At 36.6% G+C, this 23,113-nt stretch overlaps 2 protein-coding genes across 2 annotated transcripts; both read right to left on the bottom strand.

Moving 5' to 3' along the window:
• Window positions 1-5,070: 5,070 nt before the first annotated feature.
• On the bottom strand, window positions 5,071-6,909 carry LOC112729574 (uncharacterized). The gene is made up of 3 exons (XM_025779746.2): window positions 5,845-6,909; window positions 5,511-5,657; window positions 5,071-5,301 (listed from the first exon to the last, which is right to left on the bottom strand). The coding sequence occupies exons 1-3, from the start codon at window positions 6,703-6,705 to the stop codon at window positions 5,071-5,073; spliced, it is 1,239 nt and encodes a 412-aa protein (XP_025635531.2). The 5' UTR covers window positions 6,706-6,909.
• A 14,239-nt stretch (window positions 6,910-21,148) lies between these two features.
• LOC140176592 (protein STRUBBELIG-like) lies at window positions 21,149-21,920 on the bottom strand. Its single transcript, XM_072208115.1, has 3 exons — window positions 21,818-21,920; window positions 21,400-21,529; window positions 21,149-21,221 (listed from the first exon to the last, which is right to left on the bottom strand). The coding sequence occupies exons 1-3, from the start codon at window positions 21,918-21,920 to the stop codon at window positions 21,149-21,151; spliced, it is 306 nt and encodes a 101-aa protein (XP_072064216.1).
• Window positions 21,921-23,113: the final 1,193 nt, after the last annotated feature.

Genomic DNA, 23,113 nt, shown 5'->3' with positions numbered 1-23,113 from the left:
GTGCGTCAATTCCAAGTCCCCAAGAAAATGAATTAACATAAGCCTGATATACACCATCATTTCTCTTAAAATTCTTACCGTACAAGTTGACTTTTATTAGCATGCTGTGACATGTAGATATTTTCAAAATATCTTAAAACAAAATAATGATGCAAGTAAACCTCATATAGTGGCATAAAGTTTCTATGTTAATAAACTAATTTGGCTTGTAAATTCTTGATTCTAATGTGGCTTCTTAGAAATTTAACATCGTAAAAAGACCTTTTGCTAATCTTTCCTGGTTTCACTACGATCTTTTTAGTATAAAAAGTAGATGTCTTGATATGATTTGGACTCCCAAGTTATCCTGAGAATGTGATGCCCGATTGTGTTATTATAATTGTAGATAAAAAATATTAGCTTTTAATTACTTTTTTTATGGTAACTTAACATGTTGTCTCTTATTTTAATAATCAATGGAGTTAAAGTTTAGAAAACATAGTTATACAGAAACTAGAGGTGGCAAATGAACCGAAATCCGCTGGGCTGGCCCGCGTAACTCGCCAAAAAAGACGGGTCAGGCTAAAAATTTGAGACCGCCATAATAAAAAATCCGCTTAACCTGCACTGCCTAATTCGTGGGCTTTGACAAGTTTCGGCAGGGCGGAGCAGGCTTGCCTGTCAGGCCCATCATGTTTTTATTTAACTTTCTACAAGAAGATGAAGATGATAATTGAATTTAAAATATTCTTTTTTATTTAAGTTATAGTTTCAATTTTGTTCTATATTTGATTGATTAGAGACTTGTCGATATTTAATTATATATTTTTGATACTGTTGGTTTCATTATTTTGTTTTAAAAGATTTGGTTGACGATTATGTTTATTAGATATTTAGAATCATAAATATTTAAATATTTGTGAATTTAGAAATTATAATTTTTTTATGTCTTTAGAAATTATAAATTTATTGAAATGGTTGTGAAATTATATATATTGTTTAAATATTTAATGGTTTAAAAAAAAAGAATAGGTGGGCTTTGGCTGCCAACCTGCCGTTAGGTAGACGGGGTAGAATTTCAGGACCGCCTCATTAAACGGGGTAGGGGCTTTTGGTAAGACAAAATAGGTTAGCCCATTTGCCACCTCTAACAAAAACTATTTTAGGAAAAGATAACCCGTAGCTAGCATCATCAAAAAATCAAAAGAGAAATCATACTAGGAAGTGAATCATAAACAAATAAGTAAGGAATTAAAAAAGCATTACCTTCCTTGAGCACATGAATAAAGCATGTAGTTGCCTCTTTTTCTTAATTGAATTTTAAAAATAGTTTTATGTATCTTACTCAATATAATCATTTGATGTAAATGTAGGCTAAAACAATTTACTACCGGATTTATCATTCACTTATATGTATTTAATTTGAATATTGGTGAATAAAAATTACATTTATCTAGTTATTTGTATGGTCATATTTGGGGTGTAACACCCTACCACACAAAACCTTATGCTGCAGTCGTAAGTCAAAGATAGTGAGACATTACGACCTCTAAAAATAAAGTACATATGTATAAATTGAAGAAATATAATATAGCTAGGAGCATGTGAAGAAAGATGACAGAATAATAATTGCATCGCACTTGAAATGCCAACGATATACAGAACGACAGAAATATATATATGATTCAAAAGGAAATACATAACAATTACTAGTCACAACTTGCAAAGACAAGACCGGCTAGAAAGTATAATACAAACTAAAATTAAACGAAATACAACCTGTTTTCTCCATAAATTAACCTCTAAGAGGGATATACATATACATATACAAAAGTGAAAAAATAACAACATCTAATGCAATAATGAAAACCCGAAAGGCAGTCTTCGTTTTCGAGAGAAAACCAGCACGCTCAACGAGGTGCACCACGTCCTGCATCTAAAAATAAAATCTGACAACGGGTGAGAACCCGAAGGTTCCCAGTAGGGTAATAATTCCAAATAGAGATAATATAAAAAGCCATGACAATCTTAATTCTTAAACTCCAATCATTCAAGGTTCAAGCCTAGTGTCCTTTTTAATCCAAAAAGGGTAAACAGACTAAGTCTTAGCCCTTGGTAACTATGTCTAATCTCGATTCTTTCTAACTCTAAGCTATTAACTCTCTCAATATCACTATTATTCATTTTAGTATTAAACCCTTCCAGTTTTATAGTCTCTAACAATTATTATTAACGACATTCAGCCTCAACATAAGTTATCAATTTTACTAGTACTCTTAATTTCTCAACCCAAAGTAAGTGGGGCAAACCACGACCCTTGCATCTACCCAGGAAGTTTCAATCTCGACTAATTCTCAATTCCATCATCCAATCATTCAATTTTTATTATCTCATAAAAAACAGCCCTCAGCGTCACCATCGCCAGCATAAGGGACCTCTCAGTTGTTCAAACACATATAAAGCAATACAAAAAATACATAAGTAGAGAGAATAGATAAAGAAATTAGATCAAATAGCATATAAATACAATTAATCAAATAAGGCAATCCAGATACAAGATGCACACCCAATCAAGTCACACAAATGCAAATGATGCATGCCTGTCCTATTGGCCATGAGCTCACTTGTTAGGTATAATGCCAAATCTGACACATATTCGATAGCTAACCCGGATATGGAACACCACAACACAAAGCAGGTATTACTCATCTACCCATGCCGGTGTTTTCACCACAATCCGGATAGGAATTACTTATCCACCCAGGCAGGTGCCTCAAACCATAACCCGGATTGGAATTACTCATCTACCCTCAAACCATAACTCGGATAGGAATTACTCATCTACCCAAGAAGGACTTCTCCACAATCTGGAGTAGGTATTACTCGTCTACTCAAACATGTGCTTCTCCACCACAACTCGAAGTAGGCATTACTCATCCACCCAGGCGGGTGTCATACCAATTCACGCAAGCGGGATATCACCCATACCTTGCCATATCCAGCCAATTTGGCCATATTTAGTCATTATCAGTGTCTTTTAGTAATTTTATACTTCATTAAACTCATTAACCCCATCTCTTTATCAATTTATAAAATAATCGACTCATTAATCTCAATTTTTTTATCAAGAAATCAATTATGTTTTCTCGTGAGTGGGATAACACCATCGTCCTCATTGTGGGCAGGACGAAGCCACCATCTCCACTTAACCTGGAGCAAGTGAGACAAGCTCAATCCTTGCATCTTACCCAAGCAGATATTCGTTAATCAGTAATTGATTTCTAATTAGAATAACCATAATCACAATCAAAACTCACGTTAGTCATGACCACAGTCTCAAACAGTATCATGATTCATCATAATCCCAAAACTCCACTTTGTTATTAAGATAGTTTAACCTCAATTCGTTATTAATCCATCAAGCCTGTGTTCATTAACCCCAGTCTTTTATCAATTTCTCACTCTAATTAACCCGTGAGCGGGATGACACCACCGTCCTCACCGCGGGTAGGACGAAACACCATCTCTGCAATAATGTCATCCAGTTTAACCAATCGTTATTTGAGAATATTTTAATTCAATCCATTTCATACACTCATACTCATTTCAGAGTCCAAAAACTAGGTATCAGACCTTAATTAGGGGTACAAAAGTTTACAAGCTTGTTGAAAAAACCAAACAGTTGAAAACAGAGTTTAAGTGTGAAAACAGGACTTGTGCATATGCATCACCCTTGTGCGTACGCATGCACCCAAAGTAATTCCCAGCTTTTGCGTGCGCACAGTATCGTGCGTATGCACAACTTGTAAAACTCCTTTGTTGTGCGTACGCACGAATACTTCCCTTGCTTTTGTTCCGTGTGTGGGTACGCATATCAGAAATTCTAGGTTTTTGCATAATCTCATAATTCAGTTTTTTATATCGATTTTCAATCGTCCATATCTTTCTCTATAAAATTTGATTTTCCATCATTCTTAAATAATTTTAAAGATCTTTTAACAAACTTTGATTTAAGAAAAATTTCGAACGAATCCAAACTCCAAACGCCAAGTTAAAGTGCATCAAAGTTGGTCAAATTTAGTTTTTACCAATTTTATCAATTTGCCAACTTTTACCAAAATTCCATTCAATCCAATTTCAAACCATTCTACACTTATTTAAACCAACCACTCCAATATAATCCATCCAAATTCCCAAGTTTACCTCAACAAATCAAACTATCAAGCCATTCATATAATCAATTCCTCATTAATTCAATAATAATCCATTCATAGTACATTCATCACTTACCGTGACTTACCATTCATTTGAATTTATTATTTTATTAATTTTGTATACTTTATTTACAACATCATCTTCCACCATTTTAGAACAATACTAATCATTGGATATTGCTACCGATTTGCCAGGTTGTTGTGCTGCCATACCTCCACCACCTATTCACCTCTCGAAATCCTTCTCTTTTATATTAATTTCTAAAAGATGAAAATGACTTCTGTATTTTTTATACACCAAATTATTTCAGCTACAACAAAATCCTCTAGACAAAAAAAGGATAAAATAAATTCTCATTTTGCATATATTTCAAAGAAAGAATTTTATTTAAAAATCAAATCAGTTTCAATTTTATTATATTCCATATACTCTCACTCATTTTTTGGACATTTTTCCAATGTTTTGATTGTGTTTTCAAAGTTTGAAAAAGAATTAACTTTTATCCAAATGTTTTCAAAGAGTTATAATTTTATCTCTATCCTGAAGTCATTACGATCAATAAATAATCAACATTTTATTTTTAACTTTTTTTGACCTATTTATGCATATACCTTCTTCCAACCACCATGGGTAATGACGGGATTGCAGTTATGGCCTCATATTGAAAAACAATAAACACTTTTTTGTAACAACATACTCCTTGATCATACTTTTTCATACCTTATTGAATGAAAATTACATATGTACAATAACTACGTCAATGTGTTTTATTGCGATAATTTTTTATGACAAACAAGCTACTTAGATTTTTTTTGCTTTTTTATTAAATTATAAAACATAAAGGGGATAAACTAACATTAGTAGTGCTCAATAATTTTAGAAAGATTTTGGTAAGTCTTCTGCCAAATAGACATAGAAATGCCCCATAAGTCCAGTGGTATATTTGTTTTCATGTATAAATTCTGCAGTTAAATTTTCACCATCTTTAATCTTCATAGAGCCCGGTTTTGGATAGCAACCAGACGCTCCAACAGCATAACCTTCTTCATTGCCTGCCTCTTTTCCCGTTCCATATATTGGCTTAATTTCACATAATCTTCTTCCATCCTGAATTAAAAATAAAAAGGCATATATATCTTAATGGTGACGGTATTTTGAAAATTTAACTTCCTACGATGATGATGATGAATCAGAAAATAATCTTATTGTTTTTAAGAAACAAATTTAGGTACATAGTTAAATAAATGTAACTGTTTACGATTAGTAATTAATAGTAAATACTATGCATGAGAATTATGGTAAATATTGAACGTTACCTCTCCATATAATGTTGCATTAACAATTCCTGAATGTACATGAGCAGTAATATAGATGAGACTACCACCTTTTTTCATTGGAATATTTGTTTTCTTAATATGGTAATGTCCTTCATCAGTCTTTTCTGGATTTATAGAATACTCTACCTACAGCAAATTAATTTTTTTTAGATATTTACTAGATAAGTAGATAAATGAACCAATTATTAATACTCATTTTATTTCAAAATAAATATTGCTTGACTAATCGAATACATATCATAATATATCGCTATAGGAAATATATGAAGTATAAGTCTTAGCATTTAGTTAAAACAAAATAATTGTCACTTACCGCGCAATGATGAATTGGTTCGGATCCATTATATGTGACTTGATCAGTAACATCAAGAATATAAAACTTAAGAGGCACTTGCTGTTGATCCCATTCAACCCATGATATTGTATATTTAATAGCAACTTTTCTCTTTTGTTTTTCATTGTATCCCTTTTGTAATTTGCATTGAGACTTCTTCTCGCAACAAAAGATTCCTCCTTTGTAATCACTAGACAATGGTGTTCCATCAACGCCTGTTGTGTTTCTCAAATCTTCACTTTTGACGTTTAAAAGGTCACATCTGCATTGGGAGCAACCTTTCTTGTCTTCTGCACCACGTGTGTCAATGACCAAAATATTGATTAACCATTTCTCTTCATCATACTCCTTTGGAACATCCTCAGGATGCGTACCTACTTCTACTCTAAATGGATCTGGTAGTTCTGTGTTAGTTCTTCGTGCGTCAACTCCAAGACCCCAAGAAATTGAATTAACGAAAGTTTGACATGCACCATCATTTCTCTTAAAATACTTACCGTAATTAGGTTGACTTTCATTAGCATGTTGTGACATGGTGATATTTTCAAAATATCTTAAAACAAAATAATGGTGCAGGTAAGCCTCATATAGTGGTATAGAGTTTCCGTGTTCATCAACTAGTTCGGCTTGTAAATTCTTGATTCCAATGTGGCCTCTTGGAAACTCAACATCGAAAAAAGTTTTTCTACTAACCTTTCCTGGTTCTAGTACGAACGTTTTGGTATAAAAAGTAGTTGTCTTGATATGATTTGGACCTTCAAGTTCTCGTGAGAATGTGATGCTCGATTGTATTACTATAATTGAAAATGATAATATCACCACTTCGCAAATAAACTTCATGTTGACCTGGAAATAATTATGCTTATATGATTAGTAGTGAACAATAATGTTTGTAATGAGATTTATATTATATATGTTTAACATATTCATAAAAACTACGTAAACACATATAGCTTTGAGGAACTCAAATTAAACATTCAAGAAATAAAACATGAATTCAAGAAAAAAACGGAAAAAAAATAATATAACATGCCAGCAAGAGAAAAGGGAAACTACCATATTAGAAAAGGGTCTTTGATATTCAAAAAAATAGAAGATAAATATTTATGGATATAAAGTTCTTGCATTGCCTGCTGCTTTTATAGTAGAGTAATGATCTAAGTTGTACATCAAACTGAATACCAACTCTGATGAATTTTTGCTGTTGAATGCTATTTTTGGTGGAATTTTCAACCATTAGAGCATATTCAACTAATCAAAAACTGTGTTGGTTTTACAAAAAAAAAAAATTGTGTCAATCCAATCTTAATTAGGAATTTATCTTATGAAAAAAGAAAAAAGTTTAGTTAACATTTTCGTTATTGTAATCTAGTTTGTTATGTATTCTTTTTTTTTTATTGTTAGCTAGATACTTTTAACTAAAATCACAAAACACAAATAAATATAAGTAATATTTTTAACTACAATGAGGATAATACCTAAATAGGGTTTACAATATTATACAATACCAAACTTTTTATGATAATTTTTGCTTAATTTATTATTATTATTTTTTTGCATGTTTTCTTGAATAGCTAAAATTATATATGTGTGTCCAGAGAATTTGTTTTTGTAGATCATATATTTTAGCTTTTAATTATTTTTCTTTATTTCTATTTTAGGTAAAATAATTTTTGTTTATGTTATCTTAGAATGTTGTCTATTTTTTTATAATCAATAGAGTTAAAGCTTAGAAAACAAAGCTATACAGAAAACTATTCTAGGGAAAGATAACCCCTAGCTACCATCAGCAGAAAATTAAAGAGAAATCACACTAGAAAGTGAATTATAAACAATTAAGTAAGGGATTTGAGTGTATTTTTAATTTAGCTATAACTCATCCGCATAACCATTTCCTTCTTTGAGCACATGAATAAAGTATGTAGTTGTCTCTTTTTTTTAATTGGATTTTAAAAACAATTCCATATATCTTATTCAATATAACCACTTGATGTAAGTGGAAGCTAGCTAAAATAATTTACTGCGGGCTTTATTATTCACTTATATGTGTTTAATCCGAATATTGACGAATAATAATTATATTTATCTAATTTGTTTGGTCATATTTGGTGATTATTTTATCAATAATGAAATATTAAAAAAAGTAAAAAAGACAAAAAATTTCACAAGTTGGTGAATGATTATGCGCCCCTTTAGGAAAAAAAGCTTTGAGTTTACTCAACACACATTTTGTTGTAAATTTTTTATAAATATAGAAAAATTAAATTTTAATAATCAAATTCATTTGCCTTTTAACCCATTAGGCTTTTAATTTGATTTTTCTTAACAACATGGATAAGGATGAAATGAAAAAATATTTATGTTTTTTTTTTGTTTAATTACTCTGTTGGTCCTATAATTTGACCAAATTTACAATTAGGTTCCTATACTTGTTTTCCTTTTAATTAGGTTCCTATACTAAAATTTTTATTTTAATTTAGTCTCTACGATGACAAAAACATTTAGTTCAACAGAACATTCTGTTTTCAAATTGAATATACTATAGTTAAAATATTTGGGTTATTATTCACTCTAATTTTTTTTATATTGACAAAATAACCCTTATCCCCTCTCCTTCCTCTTTCCCTCGGGCAAAAAATCCTTTCTCTTCCTCCCTACTCCATTTGGCATTATGTGGTGCCATTAACGCATCTCAATCCATCATTGTGTGATCCAAGCCCGCTCTTTTCTATCATGACCTTCGCCATTGAAGGAGCTCCAGTATCAATTCAACAAGCCATTATCAATTCATCATTAAGAATCAGTATCAAATTATCATCAAGTAGTAAGCCAATAACAAAGTTAATCATCAATCAAGAGTCCAAAAACAAGCAAGAACAAATACTGAGCACTGACTAGGCATTGGAGGCATTACCTTCGGCGAGGGCAGTGTGCAAAGATTTGAGGGAGAGCGACAGACAACGAGAAGCTAGTGATAAACACTAGCAAGCTGGCAACGAACATGATGGATGGACGACGGGCAAAGAGCTGCTGAGCATGACCTAGCTAGAGACGCTGATGTTGGGCGAACAAGGAAAGGCCTTCGAGCACGATGAACCATGAGGATTGGTGAATGACCATGACGAACCAAGTGGTGCTATAGATGCTAGGGTTTTCAAGGAAGAGTTGAGATGGAAGAGACTGGTTTCTACTTCTGTCATTCTATGTGAGTGAAAGGGGAGAGAGAGAGAGAGTAGTTTGACTGGTTTTTGCATTCCTCAATTCAGAAACCCTTTTTTCTTTTTTTTTTAATGAAACACAAAAATGGCGTCATTTGGAGTAAACCGACCAACTTCTGGTTCGGTCCATGGCTGGTCCAGTCTAGTTTTCAGAACCATGCGATTATGTAGAGTTAGAGACATGGGTACTTTAGTAAATTCAACACATGTGAATGTTTTTTTTAATGTCTATTGTGACTAGAGACCAAATTAAAATAAAAAAATTAGCATAGAGACCTAATTAAAAAGAAAAACGTATAAGAACCTAATTAAAAATTTGGTAAAATTATAGGGACTAATAGAGTAATTAAACTTTTTTTTGCTCGGTATTAAATTCTTAATATAGGTGTTTCTGGTCAACATCTTAGTGTAATTATTTTGTGTCAGAATTTTAGTGGGATTTAAATAGAGTTTAGAAGCTATATTACACGAAAAATTTAAATTACCCTTGTAGCCCCTAACTAAATGAGAAACATGGTTTATAGAGCTCCACAAAATTAACAGGTCTCCATTGTGAAGGTGATTCTTATGTTAATAAAAAGAAAAATATATATACTAAATTTGTGTTTAAAACTAAATATCTTTTAAATTAAGTTAATGAAATTGAAATGAACTGAACTAGATATTAAAAAAATATGTTTGGAATCCTTTAAATAAAATAGAAATTAAATTCATTTACAGATCAATATTTATATTTGAAATGAACTTTAATGAGAATTAATTTAATTAACTTGAATTGATTATTTTATTAATTAATTTTGGATACTTTATTTACAACATCAACTTCCACCATTTCAAACAATACTAATAGTTGGATATTCTTACCGATTGCCAGATTGTTATACTGCCGCACTTGAACCACTTATTCACCTCTCGAAATCCTTCTCTTTTATATTAATTTCTAAAAGATAAAAATGACATTTATATTTTTGATGCACCAAATTATTTCAGCTACAATAAAATCCTCTAAATAAATAAAGGATCACATAAAAATTCTCATTTTCCATACATTTCAAAGAACGAATTTTGTTTAAAAATAAAATCAATTTCAATTTTATTATATTCCAAATACTCTCACCCATTTTTTTCTTTGACGTTTCTTCAAAGTTTTGATTGTGCTTTCAAAGTTTGAAAAAAATTAACTTTGACCCAAATGTCTATAGAGAATTATAATTTTACCTTTGTATTAAAGTTATTTACGATCAATAAATGATCAACATTTTGTTTTTAATTTTTTCTAACTTTTTTATGCATACCCCTTCTTCCAACCCATCACCGGTAGCGATGGGATTCCGGTGGCACTACAAAAAATTCTGGTTAAAACGGCGGTTTTTTTTTGTATTTATGGCGGTTTGAACCGTCATTATTACCAAGAACGGCGGTTTTAGAAAACGACGTAATTCTGGGCGCCATTATGATTATTACGGCGGTTTTCAAAAAACCGCCACAATTTCCTGGGTTAAAACGGCGGTTTTTTGATAGGTTAAAACGTCGGGTTTTTGGTTGGTTAAAACAGCGGTTCAAACCGCCATTATTTCTAGGATAAAACAGCGTTTTTTGTTGGTTAAAATGGCGGTTTGAACCGCCATTTTTACCTTGAATGAGTGGCATTTTTCGTTGGTTAAAATGGCATTTGAAACCGCCGTTTTTACCGGGTTAAAACGGCATTTTTAGTTGGTTAATACGGCATTTTGAACCGCTGTTTTTACCCTGATAGTGGCATTTTTATTGGTTAAAACGGCGTTTAAAACCGCCATTTTTACCGAGTTAAAATGGTGTTTCACTTTTAAAATGGCAGTTACAAGCCGCCATTTTTACCGACTAAAAGTGATATTTTATCGTTTAAAAAAGTAGTTTTAACCGTCGTTTTTACCATGTTAAACATAATTTTTTTGTTTAAAAGTTCACAATAACAAGAAATCATAACCCAAAAACAAAATATTACGTAATTCATAAATAAAGTATTACACATAATATATAATTTTTTAGTATTGAAAATAAAAAATAATAACTCCAATACAAATAAAGTATTCAATATAATATTTTTTATTTCTAAATAAAGTATTAAATAGAAATAAAGTATTAAATATCAAGACACTCCTTGTCTTCAAACCATTCCTTCCTCAAGAGTTCCAAACGTGGATCTTCTTTAGGACCCTCTTCATTCTGAAATCATCAAAAACAAATGGGCATTGCCAAGTCAGAACACTTCTACTTTTGATGTATTGCTACTAAATATATGGTAAAATAATTTAAAAAAATTAATTAATATTAACCGAAAAAACTGCTTCTTTAACATTACTTAGCAAGAATTTATGGGCTTAATTACCTTCATCTTGTGACAAAGCCTGTCCAAAAGCCGAAGAGTAAAAGCAAAAGGCAGATAAGAGTAATAGGAAGAAGAAAATGTATAGTGGAGCTTTCTTCATGTTTGCTTGCTGATTTAGTTTGATCGATGACTAAATAAACTAATCTCCAGAGATAATTGAATTGAAAGCAACTAATATTAATAAAATATGAAAATATAGCTTGGCACAGAAAGCGCAGAGAAGAGGAAATTAGTTAAGTTAAAATGTTAAAATCTAAATTACTAGAAACATGTGAACTTACATAAATTCTTCGTTCGTTGGTTCCATCATTGATAGGAATTAGGGAACACTGATGGTATTGAGAAATTGTTGATATTCTTGATTGTGAGAAACCATGGCATGGTTTAGATAAAAATAGATACATAAATAAAGTATCAAAAGTAAAATGTAAGTTATGCAATTGATATATTTCTATGTAAAATCAAGGTTAAACAAATCTATGTAAGTTATGCAATTGATATATTTCTATGTAAAAGTGGTATCCAATTGAGAAATGTTTATAATTTTACAGTTTTACCTTTGGCAGATTCTGCTATTGCACACAGACCGGAGTAATTTTTTACCATGGTCCTATTTAGATTCAGCTTCCACATTTGTTAATAGAATCTATATATATCAATCAACTTGTGAATTTGTAATGTATCATCAAATCTAAAGTAAGAATACTTCCATAATATTATAATATCCATATAAATTTATTAACCCAAATGCACATTTATCACTTTACTTTGCCAGTCACAAACGCTCACTATGTGCAACTCATCAACAAAGCTATCCTCTCTTTCAAAGCTATCTCAATCTATTTCATTTCATTAGATGGTCTATTGAACAAATTGTCAAGTACAAATTGTAAGGCCCACATCGGTTGGGGAGAGGAACGAAGCATGCCTTATAAGGGTGTGGATACCTCTCCCTAGCATGACGCGTTTTGACGAGTGAGTGTGGGGGGCTTTGGCCATCATCCCTATCGTCAAAGGCAAAACCGTGAGGCCTTGTGTGCCAAAGCGGACAATATCGTGCTAGCGGGTGGTCTGGGCTGTTACAGATGGTATCAGAGCTAGAACCCGGATCGATGTGCCAGCGAGGGCGCTGGACTCCCTTAGGGGGTGGATTGTAAAGCCCACATCGGTTGGAGAGGGGAACGAAGCATGCCTTATAAGGGTGTGGATACCTCTCCCTAGCATGACGCGTTTTGACGAGTGAGTGTGGGGGGCTTCGGCTAGCATCCCTATCGTCAAAGGCAAAACCGTGAGGCCTTGTGTGCTAAAGCGGACAATATCGTGCTAGCGGGTGGTCTGGGCTGTTACAGATGGTATCAGAGCCAGAACCCGGATCGATGTGCCAGCGAGGGCGCTGAACTCCCTTAGGGGGGTAGATTGTAAGGTCCCACATCGGTTGGGGAGGGGAACGAAGCATGCCTTATAAGGGTGTGGATACCTCTCCCTAGCATGACGCGTTTTGACGAGTGAGTGTGGGGGGCTTCGGCTAGCATCCCTATCGTCAAAGGCAAAACCGTGAGGCCTTGTGTGCTAAAGCGGACAATATCGTGCTAGCGGGTGGTCTGGGCTGTTACAGATGGTATCAGAGCCAGAACCCGGATCGATGTGCCAGCGAGGGCGCTGGGCTCCCTTAGGGGAGTGGATTGTAAGGCCCACATCGGTTGGAGAGGGGAACGAAGCATGCCTTATAAGGGTGTGGATACCTCTCCCTAGCATGACGCGTTTTGACGAGTGAGTGTGGGGGGCTTCGGCTAGCATCCCTATCGTCAAAGGCAAAACCGTGAGGCCTTGTGTGCTAAAGCGGACAATATCGTGCTAGCGGGTGGTCTGGGCTGTTACAGATGGTATCAGAGCCAGAGCCCGGATCGATGTGCCAGCGAGGGCGCTGGACTCCCTTAGGGGGTGGATTGTAAGACCCACATCGGTTGGGGAGGGGAACGAAGCATGCCTTATAAGGGTGTGGATACCTCTCCCTAGCATGACGCGTTTTGACGAGTGAGTGTGGGGGGTTTCGGCTATCATCCCTATCGTCAAAGGCAAAACCGTGAGGCCTTGTGTGCCAAAGCGGACAATATCGTGCTAGCGGGTGGTCTGGGCTGTTACAGATGGTATCAGAGCCAGAACCCGGATCGATGTGCCAGCGAGGGCGCTGGACTCCCTTAGGGGGGTAGATTGTAAGGTCCCACATCGGTTGGGGAGGGGAACGAAGCATGCCTTATAAGGGTGTGGATACCTCTCCCTAGCATGACGCGTTTTGACGAGTGAGTGTGGGGGGGCTTCGGCTAGCATCCCTATCGTCAAAGGCAAAACCGTGAGGCCTTGTGTGCCAAAGCGGACAATATCGTGCTAGCGGGTGGTCTGCGCTGTTACAGATGGTATCAGAGCCAGAGCCCGGATCGATGTGCCAGCGAGGGCGCTGATGTTGGCACTTTGAGGCAAGATATCTTAAAGGAGGCACACAAAAGTGGATTCTCCATTCACCCGGGAAGTACTAAGATGTACCATGATTTAAAGGCGATGTTTTGGTGGCCGGGTATGAAGAATGATGTGGCGGAATATGTTTCAAAGTACTTAACTTGTCAAAAGGTAAAGATTGAACATCAAAGACCTTCCGGGATGTTGCAACCTTTAGAGGTTCCGCAATGGAAGTGGGAAAGTATTGCAATGGACTTTGTGTCGGGATTGCCAAGGATTAGGACTGGTTTTGATGCTATCTGGGTGATTGTGGACCGACTGACGAAGTCAGCTCACTTTTTGCCCATTCGAATGACTTACACCCTTGAGGATCTAGCTCGGTTATACATAAAGGAGATTGTAAGACTCCATGGTGTACTTGCTACTATAATCTCTGATAGAGATCCTCGTTTCACTTCGAGGTTCTGGGGTGCATTTCAGAAAGCTTTTGGAACCCGATTAAGCTTGAGTACAGCTTACCATCCTCAAACAGATGGTCAATCCGAGAGGACGATCCAAACACTAGAGGATATGTTGAGAGCTTGTGTTTTGGACCAACCGGCGAGTTGGGATCGGTATATGCGTTAGTGGAGTTTGCATACAATAATAGTTACCATGCGAACATCGGAATGGCTCCGTATGAGGCATTGTATGGGAGGAAATGTCAATCTCCGCTATGTTGGTATGAAGTTGGAGAGAAAGGCTTGTTGGGGCCGGAAATGATAGCTGAGACCACTGAACAAGTCAAGAAAATCCGAGATAGGATGCTTACGGCGCAGAGTCGTTAGAAGAGTTACGCCGATCAGAGGCGGAAGCCCTTGGAATTTGAGGCAGGAGATCATGTTTTCCTTAAGGTTACTCCGACCACAGGAGTAGGTAGAGCGATTAAAGCAAAGAAGTTGAATCCTCGATACATTGGTCCATTTCAGATCCTGGAGAGGATTGGGCCGGTGGCGTATCGGGTGGCTCTACCACCTCATCTTTCGAACCTGCACGACGTATTTCACGTGTCGCAGCTTTGGAAGTACACTCCTGATGCTAGCCATGTGTTAGAACCCGAATCGGTTCAGTTAAGGGAAGATATGACGCTTCCAGTGGCTCCAGTCAGAATCGATGATACTAGTATCAAACGGTTGCGTGGAAAAGAGGTTTCATTAGTCAAAGTGGCATGGAGTCGAGGCGGTGTTGAGGAACACACTTGGGAACTTGAGTCGGAGATGCGTACGGATTATCCGCACTTATTCTCAGGTAATTTGATTTGAATTTTGTGGGCAAAATTCCCAATTAGGTGGGTAGAATGTAAGACCCGGTTAATTAACGGCTAATTAACCCATAAATGAGAATTTATTCTAGAAAGCCAAAAATGTTATTTTTATGGCTAAATGTGATAGAGGAGATTGAGACGAGAATTTCGGTACCAATTTTATAGAAATCGGACCAAGATTGGACCGAACGGGCCAAACCGGGCCAACCGGACCCAAAGTGGGCCCTTGGCCCAACATAACTAAACCAAAACCCTAGTTTTCAACATTCTCTCTCCTCATTAAACACACACACACGCTGAAATGGAGTGAGGGAGGAGAAGAACACTCTCTCAAGTTCTATCTCTCACTTGATCTTCAAACCACCATAACTTTTGATCTAGAGCTCCGATTGTCGCTCCGTTTGCGGCCACGCGTTCACCGCGGAGAGCTCTACAAAACCCATACAATTAATCTTGAGGTAAGCCACGTTTTACTGTTCGAAATTCCAGCCCTTGATTTCGAGTTTCATGAGCAAAAATGTTGAGATTTTGGGTTCTTTGATGTTATAGGACCCAACTCTCTTGAAGGAGAAGGTTAATCTTGTCTCCTTGGACCTTGGGTGTGGTAAGATTCTCAACCCTAGTGTAAATTGTTGTTCTATGATGTTTGGGTATTGAGATGTTGTGTATGGATATAATGATTATGGCTTAGGTTGTGTATATGTGAATATTGGAGCTTGATTGGTGATTTTGGAAAGCTTGGAAGAGGGTTTTGTGTGATAAAATCTGTTCTTGGAAGTGTTGATACCTTGAGAGCTTGTGGACAAGTGGTTTGGAAGTGCTCCGGTTGAGCTTGAGAAATCGGCTAAGGTATGGTTTCGGTTTCCTGTATCTAATATGTAATGTGGTAGGAAATACTTAGGCTAGAGGCCCCAAGATAGGCATTGAATTGTTGGTGTTGTTGAATGGTTGAGATATATGATGTGTTCATATATGTGATTATGAATATTGATGCCTTGATTGTGTGATATATGAGAAATGCATGTTGTGATATATGCTTGATGGATGATTGAGGTTGAATTGATGGGTGGTATCATGTTGATGGTGAGTATGATGTTGATCATGTATAATGATGGTTGATTTGGAAATTGATATTATTGGAAATTGGGATGAGAAGGATGTATGACATGAGATTGTGTTTGTCCTTTAGCCATTGATTGAGAAGTGTTAAAATGGTTGGAGGTAGTTTTGGAAATTTTGGTAAAATGTCAATGTGTGAGTTGAGGATGGCTTGTTGTTGATTTTGGTACATTTTGAATGATTTCAAAGAGAAGGGTTGAAATTGGCATGTTTTGAAAATGGCACTTTGTGGTTTTGAATGAAAATATGGTTTTTGGGCATACTTTGATGGGACATAACTTGGACTACGGATCTTTGATTTGTGCCAAATCTGTTTAGAAATGAAATTGGATCCGGGATGTCCATGCCGTTCGAAGAACGGGTGAAAAATGATTTAAAATGAGAGAGTTATGACCGTCGGAAGATTGGGGGTTGAATCTGTGAATTCTGCAGCTTTTAACTTAGAAAAATTTTAGCAGAATGACCCCTCGCGCGTAGGCGCACTTGGCGCGTACGCGCCGTTCTTCGAGAAAGCATCATCCACGCGTGCGCGTGGTATGCGCGGGCGCGTTGATGCGCTGCATCAAATGCCCAGCCATTTTCCAGAGAGTTGTGCCAGAGTTGTGCCAGTTTTGTGCCTGGGGCACAATGTATTCGCGCGTATGCGTGGCGGACGCGTGCGCGTCGTTTGGCTAATTTTCAACTCACGCGTTTGCGCGTATGACGCTTGCGCGTCGATGAGTTTTAAGGCCATCCACACGTGCGCGTGGAGTGCGCGTACGCGTGGCCCTGATTTCATCCCAAAGTTGATTTTTGAGTTTTAAAAGCCAAATTTCATACTTCTAAGCCTCCGATCTCACCACTTATGTCTTAAATCATTATGATATGCCTAGCATGAGAAAGAGGGCTAGTGAATGTGGTAACTTGCGAGTGAAGCAAGGGGAAAAATGAATGATCATTGATGATCAAAGATGATTATGTGAGATGCGGAGAATGGCGGTGGAAGTGCTTGTTATGCCATGGGCTGAAGGGCCATAATTGTTAATGAATTGGCTGGTTATGGATTTAACTGTAAGCCGGATGGCTGGATTATGCCGTGTGACGGCGGAGCCATGTTTATGGCTAAGTATAAATGCATATATGCTGTTGAATGAATTGTGAATGTTTGCACTTCCACCATCGGAGATGAGGGTTTCCCTGGGTAGTAGCAGTGGCTAGCCACCACGTGCTCCAGGTTGAGACTTGAAGCTCTTTTGACCCTATGTCGTAAGTGTGGCCGGGCACTGTGAAAGGCCCGGATGAGCTCGCCCCCGTAAATATTCACCAGTGATGGTGATGGATAAATATTCACCAGTGAGGGTGATGGATATGGATCATGATTATGATCAAGTTTATGATGAGTATAACTCGAGTTGGGGATGCACGACAGAGGGACAGTCCAATGGTTAGCTACCAGGACTTGTCGGGTTGGCTCTATAACCGACAGATGATATCATCAGCCACTAGGGACAGGCATGCATCATAAGCATACTACATGAATTGTTTGAGATTGCCTATTTGACTGCATATTACTTGCTATTTGTCTAAATGCCTTAATTGTTCTTATTTGTATATCTCCTGTCTGATATAACTGTGTTTGCTATATTATACTCTTGCTGGTGGTTGGGAGGTCTGAAGGAATTGGAAAGGGAAGTATTAGTTAGACTGAAGAATCTTTAGTCAGTTGCCACTTACGGTTTAGCTTGTTTATAAGCTTTGATATTATCTGGAGGAAGTTCTAGGATTGCCTTCGGCTTTCCTCTATTATTATGTATTATATATGTGGAAGCTGTTACCGTGCTGGGGACCTCTGGTTCTCACCCATGCGGATTTTGTGGTTTTCAGATGCAGGGCGTGAGGTTTCTCGTTGAGGCATGCTGGAGACTTCTGGATTAGCGAAGATCCTTTGTTCTCGGGACTCTGTTTTGGTTCATATATCTTGTTTAGATACTTTTATCTCCATTAAATAATACAAACTGTGATGACTCCTTCTAGAGGAGATTTTTGGAGGATAGGTTTTCTGTATTTGTGTCCCTTTGGGTTTCCTTTGGGGTTTCCCTTATTTTATCATATGTATATATTGCTATGCTCGGACCGGTTCTCTTCGCAGCCGGATTTTGAGTCTTGATATTCCTGTTTTTGACACTCCTTTATATATATGATCTCGCGTTCGCTTATCCTTTACTCGTTACGTTATCGATCGGAGTGTTGCGCTTTCGAGTTACGGTTTTTGTTTACCCCTTTTTCTACAAAGGCTCCTAGTTATAATCAATTATTCATACTACTATACGTACTAAATTTTTGTTTTAGAGGTCGTAATACCTTGCCATCTCTGAATTATGACTTAAGCATAAGACTCTGTATGGTAGGGTGTTACATTATGGTATCAGAGCCAGAACCCGGATCGATGTGCCAGCGAGGGCGCTGGGCTCCCTTAGGGGGGTGGATTGTAAGGCCCACATCGGTTGGGGAGAGGAACGAAGCATGCCTTATAAGGGTGTGGATACCTCTCCCTAGCATGACGCGTTTTGACGAGTGAGTGTGGGGGCTTCGGCTAGCATCCCTATCGTCAAAGGCAAAACCGTGAGGCCTTGTGTGCCAAAGTGGACAATATCGTGCTAGCGGGTGGTCTGGGCTGTTACAGATGGTATCAGAGCCAGAACCCGGATCGATGTGCCAGCGAGGGCGCTGGGCTCCCTTAAGGGGGTGGATTGTAAGGCCCACATCGGTTGGAGAGGGGAACGAAGCATGCCTTATAAGGGTGTGGATACCTCTCCCTAGCATGACGCGTTTTGACGAGTGAGTGTGGGGGGCTTTGGCCATCATCCCTATCGTCAAAGGCAAAACCGTGAGGCCTTGTGTGCCAAAGCGGACAATATCGTGCTAGCGGGTGGTCTGGGCTGTTACACAAATAATGTTCCACTAAACCCATTAAAGTGTCAGCGAATCAGCACTATCCACTAAGTTGAAGCTTCAGTATGGTAAAAAAAATATGCAAAAAATAGAATACAACGACTTAAAAGTGGGAAAAAAACATACATCGGTTCCTTCTTAGTCTTTTCTATCAAATCTCCATCGATTAAGAAGAGAACGCCAATATAAACCAAATGGACAGTCACCAAGACCAACTTCACCCACAGCGCAGACCTCCGAGCTGAAATTCAGTGACAAAATTCCAAAATGCATAAATAAATAAAAAAATTCGCATAATTTTGGTTAGGAAGACACGTAAATAAACGAAAGTCAGAACAGTTCAGCAATAGCATTCACCATTCAGCACACAAATTCAGATAAAACAAAAACTAAGCTAATTTAAACAAAAAAAAAAGGAATTGCAGCAAACGCACCAGGGTCAATGAGGCATGGAAAGAATCTGAGGCAGCGATCCATGGGTTGATCCCAAGGGGAACGCATAGGGCGGCATATACCAATGATCGGCATATTGTTAATGATGAAAAACAAATAATAGAATAAGTAATATATATAACAGAGAAGGATAAAGTGTGATTATAATCTGAACTGAAATTCTCTCTCGTGTACACAGTAAGGAGGCTGAAGCTGGTTTGCAGACCAAGCTTATTCCTGGAACATACTTCAGCCAAACAGGAAATCATCTATATACAACTAAAAAATGATAAATTAAATTGTAGAGATCAACTTTCTGTATTATCTTCATGAATCTGACCAGATCATATCTTCCTTCAAAATTGTACTGAGTTGAGTAGAAGGCAGAAAACATAATAAACAAAGATCAAATGAGAGAAAGAAACACAGAAGAAAAAATAGAACATGATAATAATTCAGAAGAGAGTGGTGAGGTACAGTAAAAAACTCAGGGCATGGCACTCGACAGTAACTGATTGCAGCTTAACCACGTATACAAAATTAGACACAAGAGAATGATTTTTTTTCAACCTTTTAACATCAAACAATGTGATTTTCTTTAATACCAACATTTTTTTCTCTCGATATATTGTTAACTATGACAAATTTTTGCAGCTAATAAATCCAAAGAGAGTAAGATACATACCTGAACCTGATTTATATAAACTAAGCATGCCATTACTTTGTCCTTTCGCCTACCTTCCGTGGTAAAAATAAATCATTGAATAAGAACCAAAAAAAATAAGTACACTAGTAGTTCTTGTCTAACTAAGGCCTTACACAAAATCACAACTTACCATCATTTGGCTCTAAGACCAGTGCATTTTTAAAGCTTTCAACTGCAGCATCTATGTTATGGAGTGCCATATGTGCCTAGTAAGTCCAAAGCCACACAGTTATCATAAAGGAAAGTGGGATAGATTTAATAAATACAGTAAAAAAACCTCCTCAATTCAGATATCAACCTTTCCTTGCCGGAATAATGCTTTGACATTGTTATAAGGTTTCCTGATAATTGAGTTAGTAATGATAAAGCATCTGGAATGCTTCCATTTAACCGATTTCATGAGAGAGACCTAAAATATCAGAACAAAAGAAAAACTTCTTTAAGTACATTTGTAGTTATGCATATGGAAAAAAGATGACTAATTACTATGTCCATGATAAAAAAAAAAAAACAAATTCAGATGTGAAAAAGATAACATACAAGCTCGTAATAGTAGGGGGCAAAGTGAATGGAATGGGCCTCCAATGTGGTTGTGGCTAAGATCATTGCACAAGAAACAGAAAGCTTCATTTCTAGTTCAAACAATTACACAATTGGTGCTTAAGAGGTACTAAACTCTCTCGATTAATCAAACAGAACCACGTTTAACATGTCACTCATCAGTAAACACAATATTGAAATTGAAACAACACTTACATTTCTAAGATGGATGGAAAATTCAAATTACTACCAAGCTCTCCACCCAAATTCAGGCCATCAAGTCTTCTGTCAACCCAAAATACAAGTTTTACTTAGTCTTATTGCACGTAATTAAACTCTATCAATCAAACAACTAATGAAACATTGAAAATAATAACATTATCATTTCCAACCAATTATATAGAGCATGCAAACAATAACACAATATTAACCAAAAATAGTTTAAAAAGAGAACTTCACATACATGGAAGTGATGTTGGAAAATACACAGCCAACACCTTGCCACATTTCAAAACATGGATCTCCTCCAACAGGCTTCCACCCTAGAAGAGGTGGTGAGCCAAGAGCAACATATAGACTACTGATTGCTGCAACTGTGACCATAGCACATATTGAGTTTAGACAAATTCTGCACTTATATGGTACTTGTTACTTAATTAGGTGAGCTTCCCAATTAAATTTATAACCATCATCTTTCAAATTGCAAACAAGTTATCATCAACTCTTTGATGATAATATAGTGCAATGAAGCAAAACAATAACACTTGAAAGCTAAATGAGTTTTGTCGTCTTCCTTTTTTTTTCAAAGGGAAACAACAGATTATTCTGCTATTTCTTATTTCAAAAATAGAAATAAAACTATGGAAAGGGAAAGTATCTACCATCAACTATGTCAGTGTCACCAACTGCACAGAAAGTTCCAGCAAGAATCACCATCAGAGTAACAAAGAGTTGAACATGCAACACCAAATTCGTACATCCCATTTCCTCAAAAGTAAAAGCAAAAAGAGAGCATTTAACGACAATAAGGTTCTAAGTTCTAAGTCTATATATTATTCATTAGAATGAGAGAAAGTTCTTATAACAGATTGGATTGATCCATGGAACAGATGAACTGTATTTACCAAATGACCCCCACCAACTCAATCAATGAATGAATTAACACGAATTGGTTCCCTCATGGACCATATAATGCATAGTTTTTATTTTGGTAATAATCGACTCATCTTTCTAAACAAGATAAACAAAGAGAAAAGAAAAATGAAGATGATGTCAACAAAAAGAATGGAACAATAACACAAACCTGAAGTATTTCACTCAGAGCCTCTTCAGGTGTCATTCTAAGACCCCCTTTTCCTAAACCAAGCCGCTGAGATAGCACTGCTCAGCTTTAAAGCAACAAGTAACTCATGAATACACATCAAAGTAAGGCAAAAGCAAAGCAAGTGAACCATTTCCTCTCAAATTTATAAAGTCATATATACCTTTAAGATCTACCTTGGTATCAGCTAAAGCAGAAACGATATAAAATCTGTTTTTCTTGTCCTGTTTGATAAGTATACTAGTTAGGAGAGTGCAATCAAATTGTAAATAAATTAATTGTTTGCTCATGTAGGTTCACAAAAACCACAAATAAATTAATTCATATTATGCAATAAATATGCATAATAACAAGTTATCCATGTTTGCTTCAACCATTTTTGCCTCTTTAGGCCACTAACAAAATTACCACAACTTCATTCTCTGCAGCATCGAGCACTTCATCATCATCATTGTGAAATGTTTCAACGATTCTTTCCTCAGAAACCCTAGCTCCTGCAGTTTTAGTAGTTGTAGTTGCCATTTCACAAAATCTATCATGTATTCTGAAATTTTGGATCAATAATTAAGAGATCGAAGAAATTAGAGTAAAATATTTTCAAGGGAACAAAGGAAAAGAGGGAGAAGAACCTACCTCGCGAGCTTGTGGGAGGAGAATCTCACAGGACAGTAGCTTGATGGACGAGATTGCCGGCGTAGGAAAATGCCACCGGAGGAGATCATCTTAGTAGGAGATGTCGCTGGAGTAGACCGTCGCAGCAGGAGATTGTAATTGGAGGAGAGATCACCAGGGAAGATCGCTGTTGAGGAAGACATCGCCGAATGAGGTTGTCGTGGGAGGAGGTCATCGCCGGAGG

This window comes from Arachis hypogaea, chromosome 12 (assembly GCF_003086295.3).
Source record: "Arachis hypogaea cultivar Tifrunner chromosome 12, arahy.Tifrunner.gnm2.J5K5, whole genome shotgun sequence".
Lineage (NCBI taxonomy): Eukaryota > Viridiplantae > Streptophyta > Magnoliopsida > Fabales > Fabaceae > Arachis > Arachis hypogaea.
This window is presented reverse-complemented; position numbering and strand designations above follow the sequence as displayed.

What these genes read in the sequence shown, in the direction of transcription:
- LOC140176592 (XM_072208115.1), bottom strand. Translation starts at nt 21,920, where the DNA reads ATGGGATGTACGAATTTGGTGTTGCATGTTCAACTCTTTGTTACTCTG. An exon ending in TGACACTGACATAGTTGATG is followed by an intron (nt 21,530 to 21,817) that starts GTAGATACTTTC and finishes CTATGGTCACAG; the next exon opens with TTGCAGCAATCAGTAGTCTA. An exon ending in TTTTCCAACATCACTTCCAT is followed by an intron (nt 21,222 to 21,399) that starts GTATGTGAAGTT and finishes TTGGGTTGACAG; the next exon opens with AAGACTTGATGGCCTGAATT.
- LOC112729574 (XM_025779746.2), bottom strand. Translation starts at nt 6,705, where the DNA reads ATGAAGTTTATTTGCGAAGTGGTGATATTATCATTTTCAATTATAGTA. An exon ending in AACCAATTCATCATTGCGCG is followed by an intron (nt 5,658 to 5,844) that starts GTAAGTGACAAT and finishes AATTTGCTGTAG; the next exon opens with GTAGAGTATTCTATAAATCC. An exon ending in ATGCAACATTATATGGAGAG is followed by an intron (nt 5,302 to 5,510) that starts GTAACGTTCAAT and finishes TTTTTAATTCAG; the next exon opens with GATGGAAGAAGATTATGTGA.